Genomic DNA, 27,373 nt, shown 5'->3' with positions numbered 1-27,373 from the left:
GTGGACTTCCCAAGGCTATTCTGACTGAGGGACAGGCGAGAGCTAACAAGGAGCAGATTCAAGACATCAGATGGACAAAGAACAGACACAAATGCAGATTCCTTTCAGCACAGAAAGACACTTGACTGAACTGACCAACTCTGTGCTTTGGACAGGAAAGACAAAGCCAAGATGCTCATGAGGTTCAGTTCTTTGCCACATCCATGGTTGCTTCAGTGAATATTTTTTACACATGGCAATTATCTGACACACCTTTTTTTTTTTACTGTGAATGATTGTAATGATGTAAATTTAATGAACATAAGAAGCAACTGTCCCATAGCTCAGCAACCCATTGAGATTCTAGTTTCCATGAAAAACAAAAGGCAGCATCCCCCAGACAAGGTCACAACCATTCATGTGTGCTCTTTACATGTATTTTAGGAAAAGCATACTTTGAAAAAGTCCAAAGTCCATACAGAGCGTTTAGCAGGTAAATGTGTAACCTTCTTTGCATGAGTGCAGATTCCCTCCCAACAACAATGAACAATTGTGCCTTTGTCTGGTCCACAGGCGAATAGTTTGTTTTTGTGGGTGGTTTTCTCTGGTGAGCCCTTGGTGTACGTACTGACATCCAACATCTTCCTCTTGTTTTATATTGAATTTGACCCAGTTCTTTAAAGAACAAACTACAGGGAGACAGGATACTGTGTTAAGTCTTTAATATTATTATTTTTTAAGTAAGAAATATTGCACATGGTCAACATGCCCTGTTTAGGAACTAACACTCATCATCAGTCTCTTTGTAAAATTCCTTCGCCAAAATAAGAACAATTTATTTCACACACATACATACAAAGTACACGCATACAGGTGTCTGTGCATGCTCGTGCACCCGTATGACCCAAACTGCAAATTGGATTTAAAAAAATATATAATACCATAAAATAAAACTGCACACCATCTGCCTTCATCTAAACTGCCTCACATCTTTTAAAACCCTGTTTTGTCTTTCCCCCTACAGTACATAGCAGTGCTTATTTGTGAACACAAAGGTTAGACAACTTTTGTGCAGTCTTTCAGTAAGAGAAACATACACTCACTCATATTTGAACATCTGTATACTGGAAGGTACAGATACAAATTATTATAGTTATTCATATATATTTATATATATACTTTCTCAGCAAAACAAGTGGTACACAAAATTTGTAATTTTTATTTTACATTTTTTAATTATTTTCTTTGATGTATTTATTACTCAATTACAAATATTAATATTTATTTGTATTATTCTGATGAGTCTTCTGACATTACAGTAAGTACGCATGGGCCAGACCAGTCCTCCACAATGAAGACTCCGATACTGTAACACCTGCATCCAGCTTTCCATTACTGTACCCAGTACGGTGAACAAGGGAAAACCAGAAAGAGACGAGCGGTCGAGCAGAGGAAGAGAGAGAGGATTACCGGGGCAGTCAGGTAGGATACGGTTTGAGGTTTAAAGCTTAGAGGGGGACTAAGGAAAGAATGTCACTAAAAAAATAACTTCTCGTTAAAACTTTATTACTCCACCCCTCCCCCTATTTGATGAACGGTAAATTAAAAAAGTGGGGGGAGGGGGGTGTCAAAGGTCAGGAGGAAGACTAAGGGAGTGTGCCTGTGTGTCTCGGATCCCCACACGTTCCACCCGAAATGATGACAACAGGAGGAAGCTGATAGTGACAGCAGGAAATGAGGATTGGCGACATAGATACCGAGAGGATCAGTAATAACCACAACATCACCGAAAAGGAGAATCTTGAGAGCAGATTCAAAATCAAGTCAGTAGGTTGTTTTTTTTCGAAAGTCACCAAAGCTGAAACTTCATGTTTGTTTTGAGAGCGAAGAGTTACTGCGGTTCTCCCTCTCTTGTTTTGTCCGGACAATGTTTTGAGAGGTCACTGCTTTGAAACTGCAATCCGTCTGACTGAGCCCCAAGCTCAGACTCTCATTTTAATTTGGCCAGCTCATGTCCATAGAGCTCCTTACCCCACTGCCCTCCATCCTGGCTAACCAATCAGAGCGCACGAACATTCAGCTCTGATCAGGTTGTGGTCAGTTACAGCCAATCACAGGAGAGCAGTTCCCCAAACTGGAATCAATGCTGAACCGATACTGACATTAACATTTGTCAGTAAACACAGTTCAGGTTTTCATCCTGTCCCAAAAATTATATCTAGTTTCATCCGATCACAGGAGCTCCTCAGCCACACAGAGATAATTCTGAAAGGTTCTTCTCAAAAGAAACAAGTTTGCTCTGATGCTATGAAGAAACAAGCTCCTCATTCAACAGCGTCATCTCCAGCCAGAGCGGGCTCAGTGTCTCCATGTCCTGCAGTGTCAACTGAGCCGACGACAGGTTACGCAAGATCCCAGCTCTCTACAGAAGCCACGCTTCTCTCCTCCAGTCCCTTTTACAAACCCATCAACAAAGTGTCCGCACCGTCTGACTGAGCAAGAGCGAGTCAGTCAAAGTCCTGTAATGAAGAAGCTCAGAATGCTCTGACCCCCGGCGCTACAGACCTGATTGCAATCTTTGTGTTATATAGCAGGAGTAAAAGTCTGGTCAATCGTGATGGACGCTTGACAATCATAATAAAAAAAAAAAGTGCTTGTAATGGTGTGCCACTTCAAGTGCCGTCTGGATCACTCTGCCATCTGTTCCAGCTCACTGAGTTCCAGTGTCACAGAGGATGGGGGGGGGGGGGGGGGGGGGTACACACTGGAGAAAGCCTCATTGGTCTGGATTCTAGAAAAAGCCCCTTCTGAGCCAGTTGTATGGAGAGTAACGGCAGAGCCAAAAGGACTGGGAGAAAAGGAGGGGGCGCCTTGGAAAATATTTGGGGCAGATGTTCTCACTGGTGCTCATCTGCTGGACTCCTGTGTCTCACTGGGGCTCTTTTTCTCAGAGGGCCTGTGCTCTCCATCTTGCTCCGCCTCCCTCTCACCAGAGTCCCCGGCCCCAGCCTCTCCTGGATGGGGATTGGAGGGCCCGGGGAGGGAGGCGGCGACATCGAGACCGCCCCCCTCGGAGGGGATGGCGGTCTGCATGATCTTCTGCCTCACCTCGCGGATCTTCAGCTGCAGGCACACCTTGGTGGGGAAGATTTCGGAGTAGCGCGCTTGGAAGGCGGCCGTGGCCTGGGCTGGGGGGAGGGGGAGACCGGGAGAGAGGCATTAGCACCGGGCAGGGGTCAGAGCCCTAGCCCCACGGCTCCATTATCTGATCTGAGAGACAGCCTCATCAAATAGCCCATCATACAACAGGTTTAAATGAAATGTTGTCTTAGATGATAAAAATAAGTCCTGTAATACTCCAGAAACAGCCAACTGGAAAAGGGTTGTGGCTCTGATGTTGGCTGCAGTACACCATGTAGCCTATCAGTGTAAACAGAACATGCACGTGTGTAAACTGAATATAGCTGGCTATACCACCTCCATGCTATGTGTTAACTGTCCATGCTGATTTGAGTCGTTCCAAGTAAATGTATGATAAAAGTCACCATTTGTTCTCTAAGCTACTCTGTAGCACAATATGCAGCACTTCTAGGGTACACTCCCTTAACAACATCCTCAGGGTGACTCTGGGATTTCCCCCAAAACAGCTGCCTCTAGGATAGAGAAGAAATCATCTGCTTTTATACCTTTTTAAAAACAGTGTAAAATCTTGGGACTGTTACATTTCAGTGCCATGCTATCTGTGGGGTTAGTCAGACTGGATTTATCATCAAATTGAAAACACAAAAAAAACACCTCTGCTGCATTTAGGATGATTAGAGGTGATTTTTAAGGTAGGAGACAGCGGACGTTCAATCAGAGAAACAGAAAGGTGATACTTAACTGAGTGGGATGTGGTGTCTAATCAGTGAGAGTGTGGATGAGAGAGAGAGAGAGAGAGGTGGCATTAGCCAATCAGAGAGATGTTGACCAGCGAGAGGGAGAAAGGTCACCTGAGGGGAAAAAGCCGTGGTCCTGAAACAGCTGCATGACGTAGGCGCGGCGCTGGTCCAGGGTTCGGCGCAGCGAGGAGTATGGCACCTTGTCAAACTCCAGCTCCCCGAGGATGTCCTCCGTGTCCGTGCCTGAGGAGGGAGCGGGAGGGAGACAGACAGTGTGGAGTCAGTCCTCCGGCCTGCAGTGACAGTGCCTGGGCATGGGGGGGGGGGGGGGGGGGCACCAGTGAGGGCCTACCTGCTCTGTCGAAGGTGAAGATTTCCCCCTCGCACTTGGCGGCGCTCTTGGGCGTGTTGGGCTCCGAGCTGCAGCTGGAGAGCCTCCTGCTCTTCCTCTTCGGGGAGACGGTGTCCTCCGTGGACGAGTCCAGGTCTGGGAGGAGGTTCAGAGGAAGAGAAATATGGACTTAATAAAAAGCCTGAAGCTCAGACAGGTTTACACAAACCCTGAACCCCCTGTCAGCGACAGGCTGCTGCCATCAGCTGACACCCTTCCCCTCTAGCTGAACATATCAAGGTCCTACTCCAGTAATGGCAGTCCAAAACCACACTCTCAATCCCACCCTCACTGGTAACATTATCCCCTTTTACAGCAGCTGGTGTGTATCTCTCGCACCCCAGCCCCTAAACACCCCTCTCCCTCCTCTCTCTCACCGGTGGAGTTCTTCCTCTTCTTTCGGTAGCTGCCCAGGATGAAGCGGGGGGAGGTGGCCAGGCTCTGCAGTGTGGGGGAGGGGAGTACCTCCTCCGGGCGGAACTCCGGCAGCTCCGCAAAGCGCTCCTCGAAGTACATCCCGGAGAGGACCCTGAAAGAGCAAGGGCGAATCAGTCAGCCCCCCCTGGTGTGCCCGTTTAACTCCCACCACAATTCAGGCAAGCCATCTGCCCAAGCTGCATGCTGGGGGATATTTCAGTGCCTAATGATCCGTTCCGATCCGCATCAGCTGGTCTGCGAGCCTCTCATTGGCTCCCAGGTTGCCCCCATCCCTGTCACTCACTTGTCCACTGAGTCAAACGTCCTCTTGAGCGGCGGGGGGCGGGCCTTGGTCTTCTTTGGCAGGGTGACATCCTTGTCGCTCTGTGGGGGTGGCAGAGAGGGGTCGTGCCCAGAGGGGGGCGGCAAGGGCGAGGAGGGAAGGGAGTCCTTCACCCGAACAGGAGAGAGAAGAGAGAATAGAGAGTGAGTGAGTAATGAAGATGACCCTGCAGCCGTACACACCTGGCTGATGAGAAAACGGTGTGTGCTGAACAGTCAGGGAATTACTCTCCTGCCCTGAGGGCTGCAGGATCAAACCATTAACAGAACTTTTTGATCCTGCTACAGAACAGTTTGATCCTGCTGAAGAGCAGTTTGATCCTGCTGCAGATCAAACTGTTAACGCTGAATTGTTAAAATGTCTTGTTGCAAAAATGGTTAGAAATGAAAGCTGACGTGTTTTAATGCAGTTGTATTCTATAGAAGCGAGAGGTGTAAAATGACCTCTTTGGCGCTCCCCTCCTTGCTGTCCCCAGCACCATGGCCTTCGGAGTGTCCCGCTGATGGCCCCTCCTCCACAGAGCGGGGTGGGGGCGGGGACGAGGACGAGCTGGAGTCCCCGTGGCGTTCTGGCTCAAACGAGAAACGGCTGCCGTGGCTGCCGTCCTTCTCCCTCTCCCTTTCCTTTTCCCTCTCTCTCTCCTTCTCCCTCTCCCTCTCCCTCTCTCGTTCCTTGTCTCTCTCCCTCCCTCGGCCTCCTTCATAGTTTCCCACAGGGATGCTGGCGACTGTGGCTTTCACTTTCTGAGGGGTCCTCATCGGAGCGGAGGGCAGCTTGGGAGTGCCTGGCGCACTGTCGCCTGGAAAAGGCAGACAACAGCTAAGCAGGCAGAGACACAGCAGGAACAAGGAGAACGCATGGAATAGAAAGAGAAAGGGCTGTAGCAGGAAAGGCACAGAGACGCACTCCACTGCTTCTCATACCTGTGTGTGAGGGCAGCTGGGGGCTGCCAGGCTGCAGTGACACCGTCACGCCATTGGGGGCCGCCACTGAGACACTGCCGGGCTTGACAGAGGCCTGGGAGTGCGAGGGAGGAGGTCTCTCGCCCTGCCTGTCCGTGTGGGAGTGCGCCAGGGCTTCGGCCTGAGCGTAGGCCCACCTCTCCGTCTGTCTGTCTGTCTGCAGGTCGGGGTGCGGCTGCGCAGACATCTGGGCGTGTTTGGGCGGGACGTGCGGGGACGAGGGGGACGGGCTGGGTGCACTGTGCACCGCGCTAGGGGGCACTGTCGTCACGGAGACCACCCCCGTTGCCAAGGGAACGCCAGGGGGAGGGTAGATGGCAGTGACTATTTGGCCGCTGACTCCGGAGGCGGGGGCTTGTAGGGACGTCAGAGAGGGGCAGCTGGGGGGCTGCGCTGGAGCCAGGAGGGGCGGCTGGCCTGAGGAGAGGGGAGGAGAGGAGAGAGGACTCACGCTTCTGCACATTACACCACTGCCAATCACCATCCCAGCAGTGACTGGGGCATTCAACTGACCTGCTATAAGCGGCTGCACCAAGGTCTGACCGGCAGGGGCAATAGCTGTGAAGCCCAGGGTCGCCAGGGACGACGGCATATACGCTGGGGCAGGAGGGACCGGAGCCGGCTGAGGGGAGGAGCCAGTCACCGTGGGGACCAACGGCAGAGGGGTGGGGACTCCAGGAGTGGACTGAACATACGTGATCCTATGGAAAAGAGGGATTTCAGTCAGTAATTACCTACACAGAGAAACTCAGCTTTAAACTTGTGGGTTCACCTTTAATATAGCGGCACCCCTGTGTGCGAATAGGGGGTGTAACCCAGCCGCACCAGTACCCAAGCAATTTCCTTTTAGGATTAATAAAGTTTGATCTTATCTTACCTTGTGGGTGGGGGCGGCAGCAGCACTGTTTGTGAAGGGGCTGTGCCCGAGGCCATCACAGTTGCTGTTCCCACGGAGACAGGGAAGGGGCTCCCAGGATGTACTGCTCCCCCCGAGGGGAGCTGTGATTGGACAACCGGCATGGGAGCAATCTGGATTATCTGGACAGGAGATGTGGAAACACTTAAATCACAGAATTCTGATTTCTGTGAGCTCCACACTGTGTAGCTTACTCTTGTAAAATCGCATGGCCAATATAAACAGGATTTAAGATTTTCTATGACTTTACTCAGTGTTCATCAGTGGGTCATGGTAAGCTAACTAATAGTGAATATGTTTCCACTGAGTTTTGAGCTGTGAAATTATTTTCCTCCCAGAAACAACACGAAAGCACACAGGAATCTGTATTAGCTTTGGCTCAGTGGTTCAATGCTGCTGATTTTTCACAGTGCACGATCAAATCTATCTATACCTTGCTAGTAGGCTGAGCACCATTTTGAACAGGAAGAGGCGGAGCCACCAGAGGGACTGACTGAGGGGGGGCTGAGCTTGTTCTGACCGTAGCCATGGGAACCAGCATCTTCCCCGGCAAGACTGGTGACTGTGCTTGTACTGGTGAGAGAGAGAGAGAGAGAGAGAGAGAGAGAGAAGCATTGAAAATTACAACTCTTCTCCTCAAGCAACATTATAAAGAGGCCAGAATATACAACCCATGTCACCCTCGCTCTCCTTATACACATTCCTTCTCCTCACATCAGTGGACTTCTAGTGAGGTCCTCTTAGTGCTCTCTATTTGTACCAAAGCACAAGCCGACTGCAATTTTAACAATGTATTTATGTGCTGCTCCTCACCTTTACCACGGCAGGAAACCACATTGTTATCTTTATCTTTTTTATTCAACAATAACATAAGCAAAGTTAAATTTATAGCATGTTTCCATAACCAACTCCAAAGCAATCAAAGTTCCAAGGATGAATGTTTCCCAGAATGCATTTCAACATCTTTCTCTCATCTTTCTCGACAGGAGACGAAGAGGACCAATGCAGAAGGGATCACTGTGCGTCTCTACCAAAAAAGAAACTGGTCCAGGACAGCTAACCGAACACAAACTGAGATCGCAAAAGCACTAACTGCCGTGAGTGCGAAATCTCTCCACCTTTAATTCACCGGAGAGGGTGAAAGTAATGTAAAACACCGAAAAGGAGAGTTCTCTGTCCCTGAAACAGTTTCTGCACTTCATCCGGATAACAACTCATTAGCAACATAAGTAACGACTTAAAACCACATTTGTTCGAGGGTTAATGATGCTTATGTTAAGGAGAAACTGGGTTACACTGACTGAAGACCAGCTCACCACACATGCTTCCTGTATTTCCAAGACAGCACTGACCTCTGTGTGACATATAGTACATCATGATACAGAGATCACCATCAGGATCCTGGGTAATTCTCTAATTCCATGAAGAAAAACTTAAATCACAACACACAATTCCATTTACAAGCCCTTTTAGGAATCTACTTCCTACCAGGTATGAAAGCTTCTGATCACATGCACACTGTACAAATCCTGTTTCGAGGAGCATATATGCATGTTTGTACAACTGAAATATTACTCGTGCTTTCCTGTGAGTGTGCAGTTCTAGCGGTCAGTGGCATTGTTCATGGTGGTCTTTGGGTGAAGAATGAATGATCTCTGATGTGGTTCCGGAATCACTCTCGCCTTCGTACTGCTATGCTAGCTTGTAGCGTCACTCTCACTGCTCTCCCAGCCAGCATGCCTCACTCCTCACTCCCCCTCACCTCTCACTCCAGGGCTGACCACTCCCACTGCCGGACTTGAGGCATATCCTATTCCTGGCCCTGCCCCTGACTGCTTTCCATTGGCCAAGGAGACACTGGTGGGTGGAGCTGGGGGTAGGGTGAAGATACTGGTTGGCTGCTGAGGACAGGGGCTGCTGGGGTTGGTGCTGGCAGGTAGGGTGGGCAGGATGTACTGCACTTGCGTGATAGCCTTGCCGCCGCACGGAGACGCCAGCGAAGAAGAAGCAGGAAGAAACTGGGACTGAAGCAGGGGGAGGGGCAGGGGGCCGTTGCTATGGCTGGGGGGCGGGGCCACCAGTGGCTGGGGAGGGCTGATCAGCTGCACTGTGGGCGGGGCCTGGAGAGCGCTCCCAAAGACTAAATTGGTGACCAGTCCTCCTTGCCCAACGGCCCCTACGTTTACAGGATTGGGAGAGGACGCGGAGTAGTACCCACCCCCTCTGGCCGCCCCGCCTCCTCCTCCCGCTCCTCCAATCAGCAGCTGGGTCTGTGGCGGCTGTGGGGCGGGCTTCCTCTCGGCGGGTGCGGGGCTGAGGGCGGCCCCGCCATCGCGGGGCTTGCTGGCAATGGGGACGGGTGTGCTCACCACCGGACGCACCACATTGGTCACCGTGGTGGAGGCGATGCGGGCCCCGCCCAGGGACACACCCAGAGGGGCGGGGCCGTGATCCAACAGGTGCAGCGAGGTGCCGGAGACGGAGCCGGTCATGACGGACTGACCGGGGGCGGGGAGCGAGGGAGGGGGTGCAGATCCCCCACCTCCGGCCCCGTCTCTGGACGCCCCGCTCTCCGTCCCTCTCCTCCTCCTGCTCTCTGAGCTCGCTCCTCTGCTCAGAGGGTGGGAGGAGAGAGAGGAGCTCCTCCCCAAAGAGGAGGAGAGGGAGACAGAGGCGGAGGACGACGCTGTGCAGATTACTGCAGCGAAGGAGCGCTGGGAGGGAAACACAGAGGAGGCGTGTTAGATGTAGCTGCTGACCGGAAAATGTGGTGCACAAAAGCATATATACATTCACTGACTCCACAGACTGAGATCCAGTAACAGTTAAAAGTTTGGACACAACTATAGAAGAGATTATAGAAGAGTTTATTTTTACCATTTTCCACATTTTAGAATAATAGTCAAATCACCAAAGCTATGAAATAACACAGATCTACTTTAGCTTCTCCAAAGTAGTGATTTTTTTATATTATTAAATTTTTGGGTAAGAAATTCATACATAGGCATAAACTTCACTATTTAAGATTTGTCTAGGAAATGAATATCAAGCATTAAAGCATAAGTCTTTAGATCAATGCAGACTTCCCTTTATTTTAACCGGCTGCACCCAAAGCTTTTGGAACTGGAACTGCAAGCAGACACAAAGGTACCTTGCCGTCAGCCTCATCTGCAGAGATGTTCTCACTGTCGCTGTCTGTCACTCTCTCTTTGCACTTCAGATCTATGGAGCTGCCCGGATAGGAGTCCTCTAAGGGGTTGTTAGAAGAAGCACACGAGAAATAAGACCGAGCCAAGAGCACTTCTGCAGAGCAGCGCTTCAGCACTGAACACGGCACGGCGCTGACATCACAGCGGCCACGGAACCGCGAACGCACCGATGACGTCGTCGTCGCCCTCCTCTTCGCAGATCACCATGCGCTCGTCGTCGCTGGTCATGTCCTCGCTCACCTCGCGCCGGGCCCGGGAGAGGGGCGGGGCGCGGCCCGAGAACTGCCCCCCTCCGTCACGACACATCTGGACACGGAGAGAGGCAGGACAGCGTAAGAGAGGAGGAGGAGGAGGAGGAGGAGGAGGAGGAGGAGGAGACAGCAGGCGAGGAGGCGTGGCCGCAGTGATAGGAACAGGGAGTTTGAAAGGAGGAGGGAGAGAGGGCAAAAGCAAGAAGACGGAATTAGAGGAGGTGGGAGAGAAGCTGTACCGACAAAAAAAAACAGACAGGTAAGAGTATGGGTTGGAAGACAAATGCATACAATCACCAACCTGTGCTAGATCTGCCAGGGCCTGAGTGTTGCCCCTCTCCCGCTCTCTCCTCTCCAGTGTGTGTACAGCACTCTGGGAGAAGGCCCGTGGGCGGGGCTGCTGATTCCCACGCCCCTCCCCTGCACCCTGTTCGCCAATCCCTGACAAGCCAGGCCCCGCCCCCTTCAGCTCTGCGCCCAGAGAGGTTGACTGAGGCTCTGTAGGGGAGAGGGGGGAAAGGTGCTGGTGAGAGCTAGTTTCGACAGCCTCCCCTCCGCTCAAGCATACACACATGCACCCTCACCTATCACCTACACCGTTGCTAAATACAAATACATACAGCCCACACGCACGCACTCTCACCTACACTGCTGCCAAATATGAACACACAGAGATCCGAACGCCTCTCAGGAGAGGCGCAGCCTGTCCTCTCAGCACCCCCCTCGCACCCCCTCCAGCACTCACCGGTGGACTCGGACATGCTCCTCTCTCGCACATCTTTGCCTCCAGGGATGCCCCGGCCTTCAGGGACCGACTTCTTCCTGTCTTTGTTGCACCACTTCCAGTCTGGGTGTGCCTTGAAGTGGGCCTCCTTCACCTGAGAGACGGACAGAGGAAGGCAACAGGACCAGCGACAGAGAAAGCAGGAGAGGGAGAGAGAGAGAGAGAGAGAGAGAGAGAGAGAGAGAAGAGGGAAACAGAGGGAGGAAGGGGGAAGAAAGAGAGTGCAGAGAGGAAGAGAGAGAAGCAAAAGTATAAAGATTATTAATCCATACGTCTCCATATCTGTCCGTACACATATCAGACCAACAACACAACATAGGCAGGCTGAATGTGTGGAGGCTGTCCATGCGTTACCATGGTCAACACAGCTGAACAAGGAGCCAATAACAGCACCACAATGCATTTAGCAGAACAGCCATTCAGTTACATGGACCTTCAGGGTATTCACTGTTATAAGACACGTCCTATTGATTATTTTACTGCACTTATAGTATTTTGTTACAGGGGCTATTCATAGCATTATCTCTCATTTGCCCAATAATAACAAATCTAACTGCTGCAACAGCGCTTTAAAAAGGTTTCTCCGGCGTGGCTGGGCAATCTTTGTTTATTGTAGCCTTGACTTTGTTATTTACTTATGTTTTGTTGACATATTCAGAGGAATACATGCCATGTTGTCGAGAGGACAAGTCGGCAGTTGCTGAAATAGGGTTGGAAGATTCTTTCCTGCTCAAACAGGCAGAGAAATTCCTACTTGCAGCAGGGCTGTTAGGGTGTTGGACTGTGTATTGGGGTCATTTAGGAAGGGGGAGCGTGCGCACCCACCTGGAAGGCGAGATCGTGGTACTTCTGCTTCTCCTTGGGCCCCAGGGCGTACCACCACTCCCCCAGGATCTTGCTGACGGTGCGGTTGTCCTGGTTCGGGTGCCTCTGGTGCACCAGGGCCCGGTGGCGCTTGCTGAAGATCATAAAGGCGTTCATGGGCCGCCGGATGTGGTCCTTCTCCCTCTGAGGAAGAGACGAGGGGAAAGGGAGGCCGGTAAGAAGGCGAGGAGAGATGCAGAGATAGGAAGAAAGGGAGGGAATCATAGGAGGGAAGAGATAAACCTGCTGCTTATTTTATGTGTAGTGTAACGACATGTTTTTGGATTCTGCAATCTGGTGATTGTGATGTATGGTAATATAATTGGCTTCCCTTGTCTAGTAAGGTTGGGAACGTTCACTTGTGGTAGGGCTTGCATGGTGTTATGCTCACACTCACTGGTTTGGGAGTGTTGTCGTTAGCCTCGTCTGACACTATTGCTCATTCAACTTGAATGGACATACTTCTGTTCTCTTGTGCTGGAAGGTGCTCTGGATAAGCGTCTGCTAAGTGAAGGTAATGTAATGTAATGTAATGTAATGCAGTGCAAGCTCCGTCAAACATCAGAGGTGAGAGGAGCACTGGACGGGAGAAAGATGGCGAGCCAGAAGGTGGCGGACACTTAGACGGGGGCGTACCCTACCTTTCCAGGGCTGTTCTTATCGCTGTCCTTCGGAAGAGCGCTGAGGGACTGGGTGCGCCTCTTGCCAGGTGACGCTGAGTGGGGGGGGTCTGGAAGCAGACCTGGTAAAAACCTGCCACAGGAGAAAAGGAGCAAAACATGACTGCACCAATAAAAGCGGCAGAATACCAAAAGCCGCCGGGCTAAACCGAGTGGCAAAGCGATTCTACAGTAGGACGAAATGCATGTTACATTACAATACTGGCATGTAGCAGACGCTCTTATCCAGAGTGACCTACATCAGTTATAGTTATTGTACTTTTTTTTTACACAATGTTGTCCATTTATATAGCTAGATGTTTACTGAGGCAATTCTGGGTTAAGTACCTTGCCCAAGGCTACAGCGGCAGTGCCCCAGTGGGGGATCGAACCAGCAACCTTTCAGTTACGAGTCCTGCTCCTTAACCATTGTGCTACACTGCCGCAGATAACACAACAGGCCCACATCAGACAGCAGCAGCACAAGCACACATGCGGAGAGGCGCCGCCTTCAGACAGCCAGCGCCTTTTTATTCACAATACACCAGCAAATCCTGAAGTCTGAAACTGGAGACAATTCAGCAACGTTAAAGGCCTTTTCCTCGCAGAGAGAGCTGCGCAGGGTTCCATGAGCACAGACACAGGGACACTCACAAAGACACTTACAGGTCGTCGACATCACTCTCCGTCTCGCTGTCTCCCCTCTCTCTCTCGGCCTCCCGCTCCCGCTCCCGCTCCCTCTCTCTCCTTGGGGGGGACTTGATTGTAGTGGCGGGGGGGCGGGATGGGGATGCCCTCTCCACAGATTTGGAGTTAGTGTGGCCATCATTCACCGACGCTACACTACCCTGTGGTTCTGATACGTCAGGCAGAGAGATTTTAATAACACGTTAGAATATTACAGTAAAATGATGCTGAAATTAAGAGAAAATAGCAGGAAAGATCAGGAAAAACAAATGTTCACATCTTTTTGCATCTAGCTCTGAGAGGAAGCATAAATTCCATGTTGTAGACTCATAAGGTTGCTGTGTCTCTCTCTTATTTGCTAGGATTTGATGTGTTTGTCATTGCTTATATTAGCACATATTGGCACAAAAATTTCCATTAAAGTGCAGAGAAAGGGAAACACCAGAGGATTTTCCTAATTTTTGCTAATCCCTCATTAATGTAATCAGAGAGTAACATCAACAACAGCATCTTAACAGTAACAGCAATGGTTTGGTCTGGGGGGATTTAATGTAAACAAAAATGTAAGCCATCTAATCCTCATTACCCTGTTTGGGATATGGGGATCAATATCAGTACCAGTATCAAATCAGTACCATTCATTCTAAATATTGGAGTAACCACTGACAACATTTTTTGAATACATCAGATCCTCTTAAATTCTTAAATGTTAAATCCTTCAAAAATAGTACCTGCTGCAAAAATATAATGCTCCTGTCTTACCTTTGCTCTGATTAGTTGTGTGAGCCTGATCTACAGGCTGTTGGCCGTCAGTCGGCTGAGCAGATGATTCTGATTGGCTGGGAGCCAGAAAAGGGACCAATGAATGCCACGGAAATACAGGAACTGACCGGGGTTCCACATTGGTCCACACTAAAAAAAGAACGCATAGCTGTTATATTTTTATCACACTAACACAGTGCATTAACGCATAAAAGCTGAACCGAAGAAACCCAATGTGAACAATTTACTAACTTCAATTCTGACATCCACTGTAATTTGGGCTGACCTGATAACCTTTTCAGGTCCCAAATATGCCAGTGTTGGGACTTGAGGTTGACATGGTCAGTCTTGAGTAGAAGTCATTGTAAAAACATTTTTTAAATGTGTGAGAAGCAGCTTTCCGAATGTGATACATTTCAATTTTTCTTAACTCCCAACCAACCTAAAAGACCCAAAATTCATTAGACCACACCAAGAGGTTCAGTAAGACACCCAGACTACGACTGCGTCTTGTCTAGATCAAATTACAGAAGCTTAAAGGATGTCTGGGTAGCACAAAAACGGTTAAGAATGGCTGTTTCAATCAATCATACCAAAAATGATTGACCAAATGACTTACAAAATATTTCCTAAGTTTAAATTTCCACAAACGTGTGTGCCTACCATATGCACCAAACACAAACCTACTGGTTCAGTTTTTTTTTTTTTTAACAGAACAAAACCTTCCCCGTGCCCTAACTGACTGCATCAATAAGGCAATGCCCTGTCTAGCACAGCCTAGCGGCAGTTGATATCAGAGCACAGAAAGGAACAGATTGTGCTCTGTGAGCAACAGACATAAATCCGTAAATTTTCAGCCCCGCACAATGCATGGTTGAGCCTAGTGTAAATGCACGACTGGGCAGCGCCTTGTGCTCTAGGACAATGCAGCACTTCCTGATCAATGTCTGTCACTGTGGATGCATTCACGTTCACTTTTCGACTGCACTGTGCGTGCTGATGGCGAGAAAGCAGAATGCTAAAAACTTACAACAGACTGCCCGTTACATTACAGTATAGCAGTATGTATCAGAGCCCCTACACCTGCGGCTTATGTTTAGAATATTTTTCCATCACAAAGATGCGTTTTCTCGGAGTCCCACTGAAGATGGATAGCTACGTCTGAAAATGCTTTTCAAACAGCTACTTTTAACCGTCTCCACCGACTTTAGAGCTTTACGTTAGCGGTTTGAAAAGTCACCACTGAGTCCCCCGCCCTTGTCACCATGACACCCTTGTGCTCGGACATTTCCTACAAAATTTCTTCAATGTGCCCAGTACTTTCTGCCTTTGACAACTAGTTCAGCAACTTTCACATCCCCACATCCCAAACCCTAACCCCAGCCATTTTTTTGTAAACTTAATTCTGACCAAAGGATCACTAAGGTACAAATTTATACCTGTGTCGACCAATTAATTTTTGGATTTGGTGTGAAGAGCTGTACGCACTACTGCGAATGAATGCGCTTAACACCTTACTCAAAGAACCACATAATGAGTTTACTCGTTTCGTTGGTCAGATTTTGCCAATGCATGCGAATCACCTTGAATGGACTATCAACTAATCACCTGCATCAGGACGCGTTGGGCAGCATGACAAAGACCGGAAATAATTCCCACAAGGATGCAACTCTTACATTGTGCAAATCAGAGAAGCACGTCGTGAAATGTTCAAATACAGTTGCTTATAGTACAGTGATACAGCATGGCAGATACGTAATCGTATAATGTTAAACGAGTAAGTGTTCACAATGCAACTTTGCCACACACAAAATAAACACGAATAGGAATTAAAATATAAGATGAAGATAATATATAATTACTAACCGTACATGCTCAGGCTCTGCTGAAGATACGGTGGACTTTCCGCCGAAAACATGCTGGATTAAAAAAAATTCTCTACAAGCAACTGGGGTTAACCTTACAACAAAAACAGCAATGTGATGGACAATGCCTCGATTATAAAAATCTAACCACGGTTAATGTTACGTTAACTCCTCTCACGACGGAAAAAAATGCTAAATTCTCGGACAATATTCAATACTGTACTGCAGCAAGTGGGCTAATGGAGTCACTCCATCGATGACAGGCTCAACGTAGTACACGTGTTCCCAATCATTCCTTCACTCGAACCCGTGGCCAGGCAAACCAAAGCAATGACACCAACGAATGCTGTCCCGTTTATTCTGTGGTTGTTTGGTACAATGATATTTTAAAAATGTAGCTACCTAGAAAACAAAGAATAACCACACAGTCACATGAATACAGCTATAGCCAAGTCTTCCTGTGTCCGTCTGCTGTCGTCACTAGAAACTAAGCCACGGGAAGTTCTGTTGTAACGTTAGCCGACTTAGCTAGCTCGTCAATTGCATCCTGGACCTCAAGCTACACTCAAGTGAAATGAAAAAAAAAGTAAAGAAGAGCATGCTTAAGGTACATGGAAAGATAAGCGGTCTTAAACTGTGCAATACAGATTTTCGTTGGGAAGCTAGCAGTGAAACATTTTCATCCCGTTCTTGGCCTCCTGAGTAAAGACAGCTAGGCCTTTTTCACATCACCGGTGTTGCGTAGTAGCTTTTGCTGCTGGAAGAAAGTAGCACTGACTAAGTATTACACCATATCAGCCAGCTAGATGCCAACTTCACTACAACTGCAAGAGCTTACTGAAAAACACCAACCTCACTTGCTAATTAGCTAGCCGATTCTTTATTTTGGTATTGTACAAGGAGGTTACTGCAACGTTAGCCAACTAGTCCAAGGTAGTCAAATATAATGCTTTTAGCTAAGTGGTTTGAGTTTTACTATGTGCTTTTAGTTACTGGTTTTGGTGACACAACAGACGGTCTTTAAACTCGACTGGTTTCGCTCGTTTTGAAGGTCTAGTTACTATATACTGCCTTACTTAATGGTAGCGTTAAGACCAGTCAGAAAGTAGCTAGCCAGCTAAATTAACGCAACAATTGTGATGTTGAATAACATTTTCTAGCCAGCTAACGTTAGCTACGGTCCTTCCTATCAGGTCTTTGGTGAAGACAGTATTTGCTGACTAGCGTAGCCTTGCTAATATGGAAAACAAACGGACCAGCGCACCCAACAAGACAGGTAGCAGCTATCGTTAGCTAGCTAGCTAGCAGTGTAACATTAGCCACGAAAGATGGGTTTATAAATCAAGTTAGGGGAATAACCGGCTATCTTTGCCAATTTGTTTACCCTGTACCAAGTCAGCTAATGTTAGTATTTGCTTTACAGCTGTAGCTCGCTTTTACATGTAGCCTACATAGCATATAAGACACTAAGCAGTATGATAGCTAACTAAACAGGTAATATTATTTACTGTAGTTATTATTCAGTGCTATGTAGCCGGAAATGGCCAGCTAAACGTGAACTACTAGCTAACGCTATACTTTTTACGTCGCAACTCGCCATCTTCCATCATTAGAAACCATCTAGATTGCCACAGTTCTGATCATTCTTGTGAATTAACTCATTTTACAGTGACCATTGGGTGTATTGTAGCTATCATTGCTCACAGTCATTTTTACTGGTTAGCTGAGAAAAGGCCGATTTCAATCAAAGTAGCGAGCCTGCTACTTGTTTCAACTGTACGCTAGTTCCATCTTGGTTGCCATCTAGCTAGCTAACGATATCCGTCTCAGAGTATGTGATCGCAGATATCTATGCTGTAAGGTCCCATCCACTTAACACATCGCGTTTTTATCCCACCGCATGCAAGTCCCATTAATTCGCATACCCGCATTAATGTAACGTTAATGTTACTACACCTGAACATGGACCAAGACAGTCACCGAGGACGCGAAATCTCTCGATCCCGAGATAACCAAATAGTGGAGCTAACCTAAAAATGGACTACGCGATTTCACTCCAACAAAATAAAAAAACACGCAATTTAATACGACTGCTGCAGCAGTTATTAAAGGGCTGTAGATATGGTGTCTCGCTATCAAAGGTAACAATGAAGCAGTTATGTCCAGCGCATGCTGTGCTCCTCATTTAAGTCTCCAATTAAAGTTATAAAGGCTGCCCCAAATTGCAGGCTCGCGCAGTCCCTTCCCGTCGGGTCAACAGCTTGGTCTTCGTAGTAAAAAGTCGTTTCGTCACGTCATTCACTCAAGCTTTGGCTCTTCATTCGGTCTCTCTGTCCCGCCCTCATTCTGTCTGAGAGAGGGGGGGAGGGGCAGCTTTCCAGGGCTGTCATTTCAGCGTGGTGAACCTCGCCCAAAAAACGGTCATGCTCCGCCAGCAAGTGCAAATCTGATTCCGATTGCGTAGTTATTTAAATCGGCAGCACAATTCACGTTTTCGAGTATGACTGGTCCGGACGTGTTAAAGACATGCCGATACTCAATCGGGATAGGAGGCATTGGGTGTTTATTGAAAAGCTTGCCGCGAAAGAGAGGGGGATCCATGCAAATCAGCGTGGACTGTCATTCGTTGGCTCGCACTGAATCCCATCTACGATCAAGTCCATTGGCTCAAAGAGAACTCTATTTTACTGTAGCCTTTCGAGTGTTTTTCATAATTACGCCCACGCTCTATCCCTACTGGCAAACTTGGAAGGACGGATAGGAGACTGAGCCAGTTAGGTGAAGTGTCTTCAATGCCGGCCAACCAACAGCATGAAACAAGCCCACCCACTAATACTGGGACACCAGAAGCGCAATACCAGTATCGGCCGTTCGAGGAGGGAGGGCGCTGTACACAACGCAGACTTGTCACAACCTCACTGGCACAAAAAGTAACTTTCCATCAGCTGTTTCAAATTACAATAAACTAATACTTTTGAACATTTAAAAGTTATGTAGGGCTTCTTCCAGTATTTATCCAAATATTGCATCATACCATCCCTTCAACATAACCCCTATCTTATGTACTGAAAAACATCATTATTTGACAGTGACACTATTTGTCACTGACTGAAAAAAAGACTGAAACCCGCAAACTCAATGACTCATGTTGCCATCAAAGTGAAGGCAAAGAAAGAGTCATTTTACAAACAGTCTCTTCTAGATGATACTTATATCACATATGTAAGTTATTGCATATACTTACATATGTAATAAACAGCTGATATAGCTGACACACTTCTGGAATGGAAATGGCCACAATATTTGTATTAGAACATATATACTAGGCAGATTAAGTTTACTGCTGATATCTTGTGCCACTCACTCTCTGCACGTCTACCTTTTGAAACAATAATGATTCAGGCAGCAAAGAAGCTGATGGTGCCTTCTTTGCATATGATTCGTCAGGCGGCAATTGTTGGGGAAAATTAAGCAAATTTAAAAAGCCAAAATAGGACATACACGGCATACTTTGGAGGCTGCTTCATCAAATGCTATTCATATCAAATCGGTCAAAGCAACATTTATGTTCTGTATCATTGCAAAGTTCAAACTTGGACCGATATTACAGGAAGATTAAGTAACCTACCTGTAATGGTAAAATCATATATAAAATAGAGGAAGCACCTATTCATGTCTGTTGACAAAGAAAATGAGGCTTGTTTATAACAATACAATAAAAGAGAACACAGACACAGAGGAAGCACAGCTTTTGCCATTTTATGTTTGTTAGTCTGGCTCCAAACCACCATCGACTGAGAGGCATGTGGAGTAACTTGGCTGGTGTTACCATCTTTATACTAGTAAATTTAAGGTTTATTTGTACATGGAGATCATTCACCATTTTTATAGTAGTAACCAAGCATTTACTTGCACATGGAGATGCTTTGCCATTTTTCTAGTACTAAATGAGAGTTTACTTGCACATGGAGATGCTGAAGTAAAGGTCATGTTTAATATGTGACCTCTTGCACACATTCATGCACTCCCACACACACACACACACACAGTTAAAGCTGTTTACAGCACATGCTCGTCAGTGAGCGCATGTCAGCACGCACCATTCAGAGAGGGAAGAGGGAGAAACGCTGTGCTGTGACTTTACACAATGGCACAAAGGCATTGGGCTTCCCTCACTGTCTTTGTTCTGTCTTTGTTCTCTTCCGATATTCACCTCAGACACGACCAGGGCCAACACACAAATCGCATGCACGCAATGGAGGCCGCAAAGAGCGGCGAGGCACATACACACAGGCTCACACGCTCTCATCTTACAAACAAACGCACGCATCTGTTTCGATTCACAAAGGTAGAAACTGTCAGAGCAGAATGCATTCAAATACAATGAAGCTCTGTGTCCACTAGGACTGAGTCCAGTAGCATGGCCCCAGGTATATGTGAACATGACTTTTAACCTTGCAGAACATGTATTGGTCTTAATACAGAAACTTATCAATTCCTTGATCGGACCAAACCGCATTGGGCATAGATTGGTCATTTTTTCTATACTGTCACCGCAAACTACTATATTCCTATTGAATTTCTGCATCACCTTTTTTGAATTTTTGCATGATCAATTTTGATGTACTGCAATTCCAATGTAGCCTAGTGTTTCGTTTGCTCTTCAGCATAAAATTGTTCAGTTAGCATTTTAGACTCTCCGTTCTTTCTGGTCACAAGTGACAGGTAGAGAAATGTTAGATCATCGCTATCTTTAGCATAGTCTTTTACTTCATTCTGAAATGAATGGTGCAGAATATGTAGGAACGGTATTTACAGAAAAGCATTTGTTACAAAATCATGTAGGCCTATTTCAGCATGCGGAAGCAGATGCTCGCTGAGGGCAGCTGACCTCTGGCTGCTGGAATATCTCCAGGGCCACCTGCAGATTTGGAAAAAAGACGACAAGACGGCAGCATTGTGAAGCCTGCCACAGTGGCGCAGTGGAACGGCACAGGTGTGGTGCAGTGGAGCAAAGCCAAAACAACAAGGCCTGACACACAACAGACACACACACACGCACACACAGGGGAGAAAAACGAGTGGGAAAAGGGTTGGATATTGAGGGAGGAAATGGGTGGGAAGGAAAAAAGAGCAAGGAGAACAAAAATAGACTGCGAGTCACTCTGTGCAGAGAGGCGGGGGGGGGGGGGGGGGGGGATTGTGCTGAAAGGTGTTATTTTATACGAGAAGGGGAATGGAGAAACCAGAGAGTGCACCTACTCACTCAGCCGCACACAAGCTATTTACTACAGACATTACTTATTTCCAAAGAGTGTTCTTTGCGCTGACCTACTTAACGGATGTCCACACTTCTAATATTTTACACTGAGTACGATACACTCCATACCTGCCAAACAGAGGCAGGAAAGAACAGCACGTAACTGCCATTCAAAACGACACCATTTCAGAGAACTGTACATCAGTACATTATCCACAAAATGGAAGGGGGGGGGTAGTTCCATCTGCTAGCCAGTGAGCTTACGAGGAGTTCTGGCCTCCAGCCAATCAGAATATAGGAATCAGTACAATCTCCAAGGAGGCTGACACTGACTGGAAAACCCCTTGAAAACCCACAGTAAGTTGTTTGTACACTGGCAGTTATGCATTGCCTGAAGCTTGGACAACTCTGGGGATTTTTAGATGTTTTGGCATGGCAAACAAATTATCAGTTGTCTGTGGATCTTACCAGAAGGTTATGTCCGCATACAGAAATCTGTTGTTGTCTTTTGACTCTAGGGGTGAATTCGATCAATTGCGTTCAAGAGCACACATTTACCCACAAGCCTATTCGCGTATGGCAGGCATAATGATCTATGTGCAAGTAAACTCAAGGAACCACTCCAGAGCCACTAACACACAGGTTCTCACTGCTAAAGTCCAACCACAAATCTCTGTTTTTCTATGGTGTTGCCAATTACTTGCTTATACCTACTGTGAATGGGCAAAGATGATTGGATTAGAGAATCCACATCAATTGTGGATTTTCTCAGCACTCACTATACACTTTATGAACAAGATAAGGCTCCTCTTTAAGGAAAAAAACAGACTTGCTTAAGGAGTCTCCAGCCTACAGTTTAGAGGGAGCCCTTCCTAGTTTTTGGAACCTGCAATCCAAAGTGAAATCCCCTTTATCAGTCCCATTCCTCTTCCATGTTCCCATCCTAATGGAGCCATGTTTGTACACTGCCACACATGCCTCAGAATTCAGAGATGAGAGCTTCCAGGTGTGAACACAGCCAGTGTGTGCACCTGTACTCTCATGATGTAATCAGTACTGGAAGCCATCCTGCATAAAGCACATGAGCTAGGTACCGCATACACCCCACTGGGTCAGACTGCAGAATTACACACACACTGCTTTCAAACAGATCTGAGCACGTCAATGCAAGGTCAACAACCAATCAAATAAATCATGTAAAATATACACATACAACATCAGTAGAACAGGCTACTGTCAAAAGTGGAGAAGAGTCTAATCTTGTTTCCTCTAGACCGGTTTTACCTCTGTCTAGGGTGGTTGTCTGCACAGGGCTCTTCTTATCTCAGGTAATGCTAAGTGTGGCTGAAGACATGCTAGCTCTAACTTGCATTCTAGTAGACTAGAACTGTAGAGTCCGTTGATTTTTCTAGGTGGTTAACTTGCACTCCAATGAGCTACAATGAGAAAACTGCGGGAGCTCACAGCATGGCTGAGAAGGTCAGTTTAATGACTTTGCAAAGATGCAAAGTTGCATCCCTCAGACAAAATCAGGCTCAGGGGAATCTCAAATACAGCCAAGTGGACTACTCTCTGACACCTGTGTCTAATTACCTCCCACTTACCCTCTTTGTGTATGAACAGCAGTGTTTATGTGACTGAACTGAAAGCATTTGAAATAGTGTGCAGTGACAAACTGCACAAGTATGTAGTTCATATTTCCGCCCACTGGGCGGCAGTGTTGGTTCAAGGAAAAACTGAAAGATCCGTGGGAAGGCAGAGGTAATGGGTACAGCATAATGCCATGTCACTTACTGCTCAAAGGTTAAAATATTAATTGTAAAATGACCACAAGACACCAGTTATGTTCCTTTGATAAATAATAAATAAATAATAAATCAGGGTTGCACAAGTGAAAAAGTGATAACTCACAATTACGTATTGTACATATTTTACTTGCTGATTTCATCACTGCACAAATAACTACAAACAATTTTTCCCACAAGGTTTTCACTGCATCACTGACCTTTATAACAGGTACGGATGTTAACACATGGTACGGGTGTGAGGAGCATTCTCTAACAGGCAAAGTCATGTTCTAAAAAAGGCAGCTGATGCAACCATTTACTGAATGAGTTGTGTAGCAGTTAATGAATGCAGCAGAAAAGGCTATTAAAAGCATTGAATTTGCATGAATTTACTGTGCCCATGTATATTTGCTGCTATTTGCTCTTTGTGTGTTTTGGAACCGTGTTTACGCGGTAACATACATATTGGAGTGTGCGTGTGCTGTGATACTCTTCTTCCACTGTCATGTGGAAACCAGCTTGCTTTCCCCGCTACAACTCCGCCCAATTTTCCACTGCATGTTTTTTTTTTGTTTTTGTTTTTTTTCCTCGAGCCAGACGAGAAACAAAGGTGAAACTCCTATATGCTGCAGGGCTGGTGACACACAGGTCAGCACCAAACTGTCACATCAGTCAGAACCACAGGTGTCCCGAAAGAGGCCATGTTCCGGCAAGCTTTGTTCAAATCAACCATTAATTCTTGTCTTTTCAAGCCATGTGCAATTGTTATGATACACACACAGCTACTGATAACTACTAAGCTCACATTTTTGACAGAAAGAATGGACAGCTGTATATAATACATTGTAACACTTTGACAATCACAGGTGCAAAATTCAGCCAATTAATAACGCCCCTGTTTTCTGCTGGTGTTTTCCAAACAAGGGCCTACGAGCCTGTTATGTATGCTTGTTTTTTTTCCATTTTCCATTCGGTTTGTTAGGTTTACATTTACATTCAGTCATTTAGCAGACACTCCTATCCAGAGTGGCTTCTACAGGTTTCACTCGGAGAAAAAGCGGGGCCGCAGTAAATGCGAATGGAAAACCCATGCATAACAGACTGTGTGCTGCAGCGGAGAAGGAAGCGAGTGACCCGTCGAGGTTCTGTGAGGGCACAGGACTCGAAACCAGTCCGGGGGGGGGCGTGTTTGCCACGTTCCCATGGAAACACCCCGCATCCTGCAGTTATATGTTTTCCCGAGCGACAGACGTAGCTACGAAAATATAGCCTCTATAGCGAGTATGAAAGGGCAGGCCCACGCGCTGCGAAGCAGCAGGAGAATGGAAATAGCAGCCGGCCGCTCCCAGCCAGCTTCAGCGGCTCACATCGGGGGGAAAAAGCACACACCAGGCCGACTTCACCTCACCACACAGCCCCCCAGGTGTGCTGCAACCCGCACACCTGGCTCAAAACAGCCACAAATCAATTTACCGACTAAACGTCTTTCTCAAACCACACCGATAATGAAAAAAACAAAACGTACAGGATTTTTCCAGGTTAATATTAACAGACTGTCTGAACGACTAGACTTAAGTACAGATAACAGATAATTAACGTAACCCTGAAAATGAATTCAAGGCTGCACGCGCTAAAATCGGAACTTTTGGAACACCACATTCCAGTGCTGACAAAGACATGAGTATTAGATATGCTTGTAATTTTTTTATGCTTTCTGTGCCAGGAAATTATGTTTGATGTTTAATTTTAACATTCAGCGGAATATGGAGGAAAAGAAGGTGCAGAATTACTTCCCAGAGACTTATCCACCACTGTGGTGCAGCCAGCTGGGCTGGTAGGAGGTCAATGGATATTGCTTCCCAATGCTTTGGGGTAAAAAATATAAACTGGTAGCATGGAGTCTTCGAACCTCACAGCTGACGAGCTGCCACACCCAGCTGGCAACCAGGGCAGCACGATGACCTTTTTTCTCCATTAAAACCAAGAGGCTGGCCAGTGTGTGTGTGGTGTGTGAGAGTGTGTGCGTGTGAGTGAGTGTGTGCGTGTGAGTGAGTGTGTGCGTGTGAGCGTATGAGTGTGTGAGTGTGTGCGTGGTGTGTGTGTGAGGGTGTGTGCGTGTGAGTGAGTGTGTGCGTGTGAGCGTATGAGTGTGTGAGTGTGTGCGTGGTGTGTGTGTGAGGGTGTGTGCGTGTGAGTGAGTGTGTGCGTATGAGCGTACGAGTGTGTCACACACAGGAAGGGAGAGGAGGGGAAGAGATAGGACGAGCTGAGCGCCCACCGGCCATAAAGGTCACGAGCAGAGATGGAGGTGAGGTGACAGGCAGCGCTGGGGTAAATGTACAGAAAGCTTCTTAACTCCCCCCCCTGCTCCCATTGACCTGCCTGCCCGCCTGCCTTCCTCCATTTTGAATGCAAATCATCTTTGCCTCTCACTGGGCAGAAATAAAGTGCTGCCCTTACTCTCCCTCTGTCCACAACTCTTTCCTTCTCAATATACCCGTGTTCTTTAATAGCACTGCGCTGCCTCAGCGTTAAAAACTGAGAGAGTATCATGAACACGAGCATTCACTAAACCTGTGTTTCTCAGTAGCCCTCTGCTTCTCTCTCTCTCTCTCTCTCTCTCTCTCTCTCTCTCTCTCTCTCTGTGCATGTCTGGGCAGGTCTGAGTCAGACAGTTTGTTAACGTTCCCTTTCAGTTTTACTGAATTGCAGTTTTAACCCTCCCACTATCTCACTCCACTACATAACCACAGAAGGTCAGGGCATGCAGAAACACACACAGCGGGCACGCACACACACACAGACAGGCGCGCACACACACACATGCACACACACGCATGCACACACACACACACACACACGCAGGCATAGGAACATATGTGCGCGCGCGCACACACACACACACACACACAAAGAGCTACCTTTAAGGGGATTTCAGAATGTACTCTTCCTTTCATCCAAACACATCTCTGTGTATTCCCCATGCTGCACACACTGAGGCCTTTACACGCTCAGTTATCTGCACGCACTTTAAAAACGCGCTTCACCCCCACGCAGGCTAACGCCTTTTTCAGATTACTCACATTCACACATCGGAGAAGTGACATGAATCAATTCGCAGCCCCCTCCCCCTACAATATCATAACCGCTCTCTTAATATCGTAGCTTTCCTGCCTGTCAGGCAGGGTGATGGTTGCTAGGAGGCATTTAGTTGCCTGTCCTGGTCCTTTGATGTGAGCATTTGGGAAACCAGTATCTGTTTTCCTTCTGAAAAACCCCAGTTTCACCATATTAGTGTTCAGATGTGAGTCACGAGTGCAAGGATGTGTTTCAGCAGAGGGGAGAGTGATCTGGCCAGGAACATCTCGGCAGTGCTACATTCCAGCTTCTCTGTGGGGCCCCAAGTCTTTCACAGATTTGATAATGTCACTGCAATTACAATCAGATTTGGAGGCCAGAGTCTGGCTCTTGGCTCGGGAAAGCGAGCTCCTCGGCCCCTCAGAAATCCCCGCGCTTTCCCTATTGAGGTCATCAATTTGTGCTTTTAACTGATACAGGTATGCATAGGCTCCAGAGAGGAGTGTTGCTCATAACCCTGTTATCCCCTTATGTAATGTGATTGAGCAGGTCAGCCTGCTTGTGATTGCTCATGCTTTGTGAATATATTATCTGAGTTATGATCACAGTTGTTACCAGACCTGTTGACAGACCAGACACACAGATGTCAAAACAGGCAAATTGCAATGCATTTTATACGGTGCACTGAAAGTCAGCAATTCAGACAGTTTAATACTTGAATTATGAACTGAGCATGGGTTTTATTTCAAGACGTTCTGTTTAATGTTAGAGGAGACATTATAACTGAAGATATATAATGCAATCAAGTTAGCCTTGTCAGATTTTATTAATAGAAACTTGCAGCAGGATGACATCACTGTTTAATTTTATTCACAAAATCATACACCTCAAACAATTTACCTAAAATGGTGGTAACTTTGCAACTGCCTAAATTTAAGTACTTTTCTTCGTGCCTGTTCCCCATTTCTCGCCCTTCGGACTCAGCAGTTGAGTGCTGTTAGGTCCACCCGGCTGCCGCACCCTCTTGACTGGTGCGGGAGCACAGGAGTGCGGCAAACGCCACTCTCACGGGCCGAGCGCCGACTGGAGCACCAGTGCACCGATGCCGTCTGAGTGGCGTGCTGGTGCTCGTGCTAGAGGGCACCGGCGAGCAACAGGATGAGGGGAGATGGAACCCACCCACCAAGGAAGCCAACTGTGTCCCGCCAATAAGGACTGCCGGAGGGAGCTGCTGCCACAACCTAGCCTCACACCCAGCTCTGGGCCGGAGGGCTCAGC

The 27,373-nt window shown here is 47.3% G+C and overlaps 1 protein-coding gene across 1 annotated transcript in view; it reads right to left on the bottom strand.

The window, feature by feature from the left end:
* Positions 1-1,228: 1,228 nt before the first annotated feature.
* Positions 1,229-27,373, bottom strand: part of LOC118769109 (protein capicua homolog) — a 38,976-nt gene continuing 12,831 nt past the window's right edge. The window contains exons 2-20 of the mRNA XM_036516124.1: positions 14,106-14,255; positions 13,323-13,512; positions 12,639-12,750; positions 11,959-12,141; positions 11,095-11,227; positions 10,651-10,847; positions 10,266-10,404; positions 10,041-10,138; positions 8,652-9,603; positions 7,323-7,462; positions 6,851-7,011; positions 6,487-6,674; positions 5,935-6,390; positions 5,455-5,810; positions 4,973-5,118; positions 4,629-4,780; positions 4,213-4,347; positions 3,972-4,103; positions 1,229-3,167 (exon numbers count right to left, since the gene is read on the bottom strand). Coding sequence (XP_036372017.1) covers positions 2,887-3,167; positions 3,972-4,103; positions 4,213-4,347; positions 4,629-4,780; positions 4,973-5,118; positions 5,455-5,810; positions 5,935-6,390; positions 6,487-6,674; positions 6,851-7,011; positions 7,323-7,462; positions 8,652-9,603; positions 10,041-10,138; positions 10,266-10,404; positions 10,651-10,847; positions 11,095-11,227; positions 11,959-12,141; positions 12,639-12,750; positions 13,323-13,512; positions 14,106-14,255 — 4,301 coding nt within the window. The 3' untranslated portion in view covers positions 1,229-2,886. The remainder of the gene's footprint in view (positions 3,168-3,971; positions 4,104-4,212; positions 4,348-4,628; positions 4,781-4,972; positions 5,119-5,454; positions 5,811-5,934; positions 6,391-6,486; positions 6,675-6,850; positions 7,012-7,322; positions 7,463-8,651; positions 9,604-10,040; positions 10,139-10,265; positions 10,405-10,650; positions 10,848-11,094; positions 11,228-11,958; positions 12,142-12,638; positions 12,751-13,322; positions 13,513-14,105; positions 14,256-27,373) is intronic.

This window comes from Megalops cyprinoides, chromosome 21 (assembly GCF_013368585.1).
Source record: "Megalops cyprinoides isolate fMegCyp1 chromosome 21, fMegCyp1.pri, whole genome shotgun sequence".
Classification (NCBI taxonomy): Eukaryota; Metazoa; Chordata; class Actinopteri; order Elopiformes; family Megalopidae; genus Megalops; species Megalops cyprinoides.
This window is presented reverse-complemented; position numbering and strand designations above follow the sequence as displayed.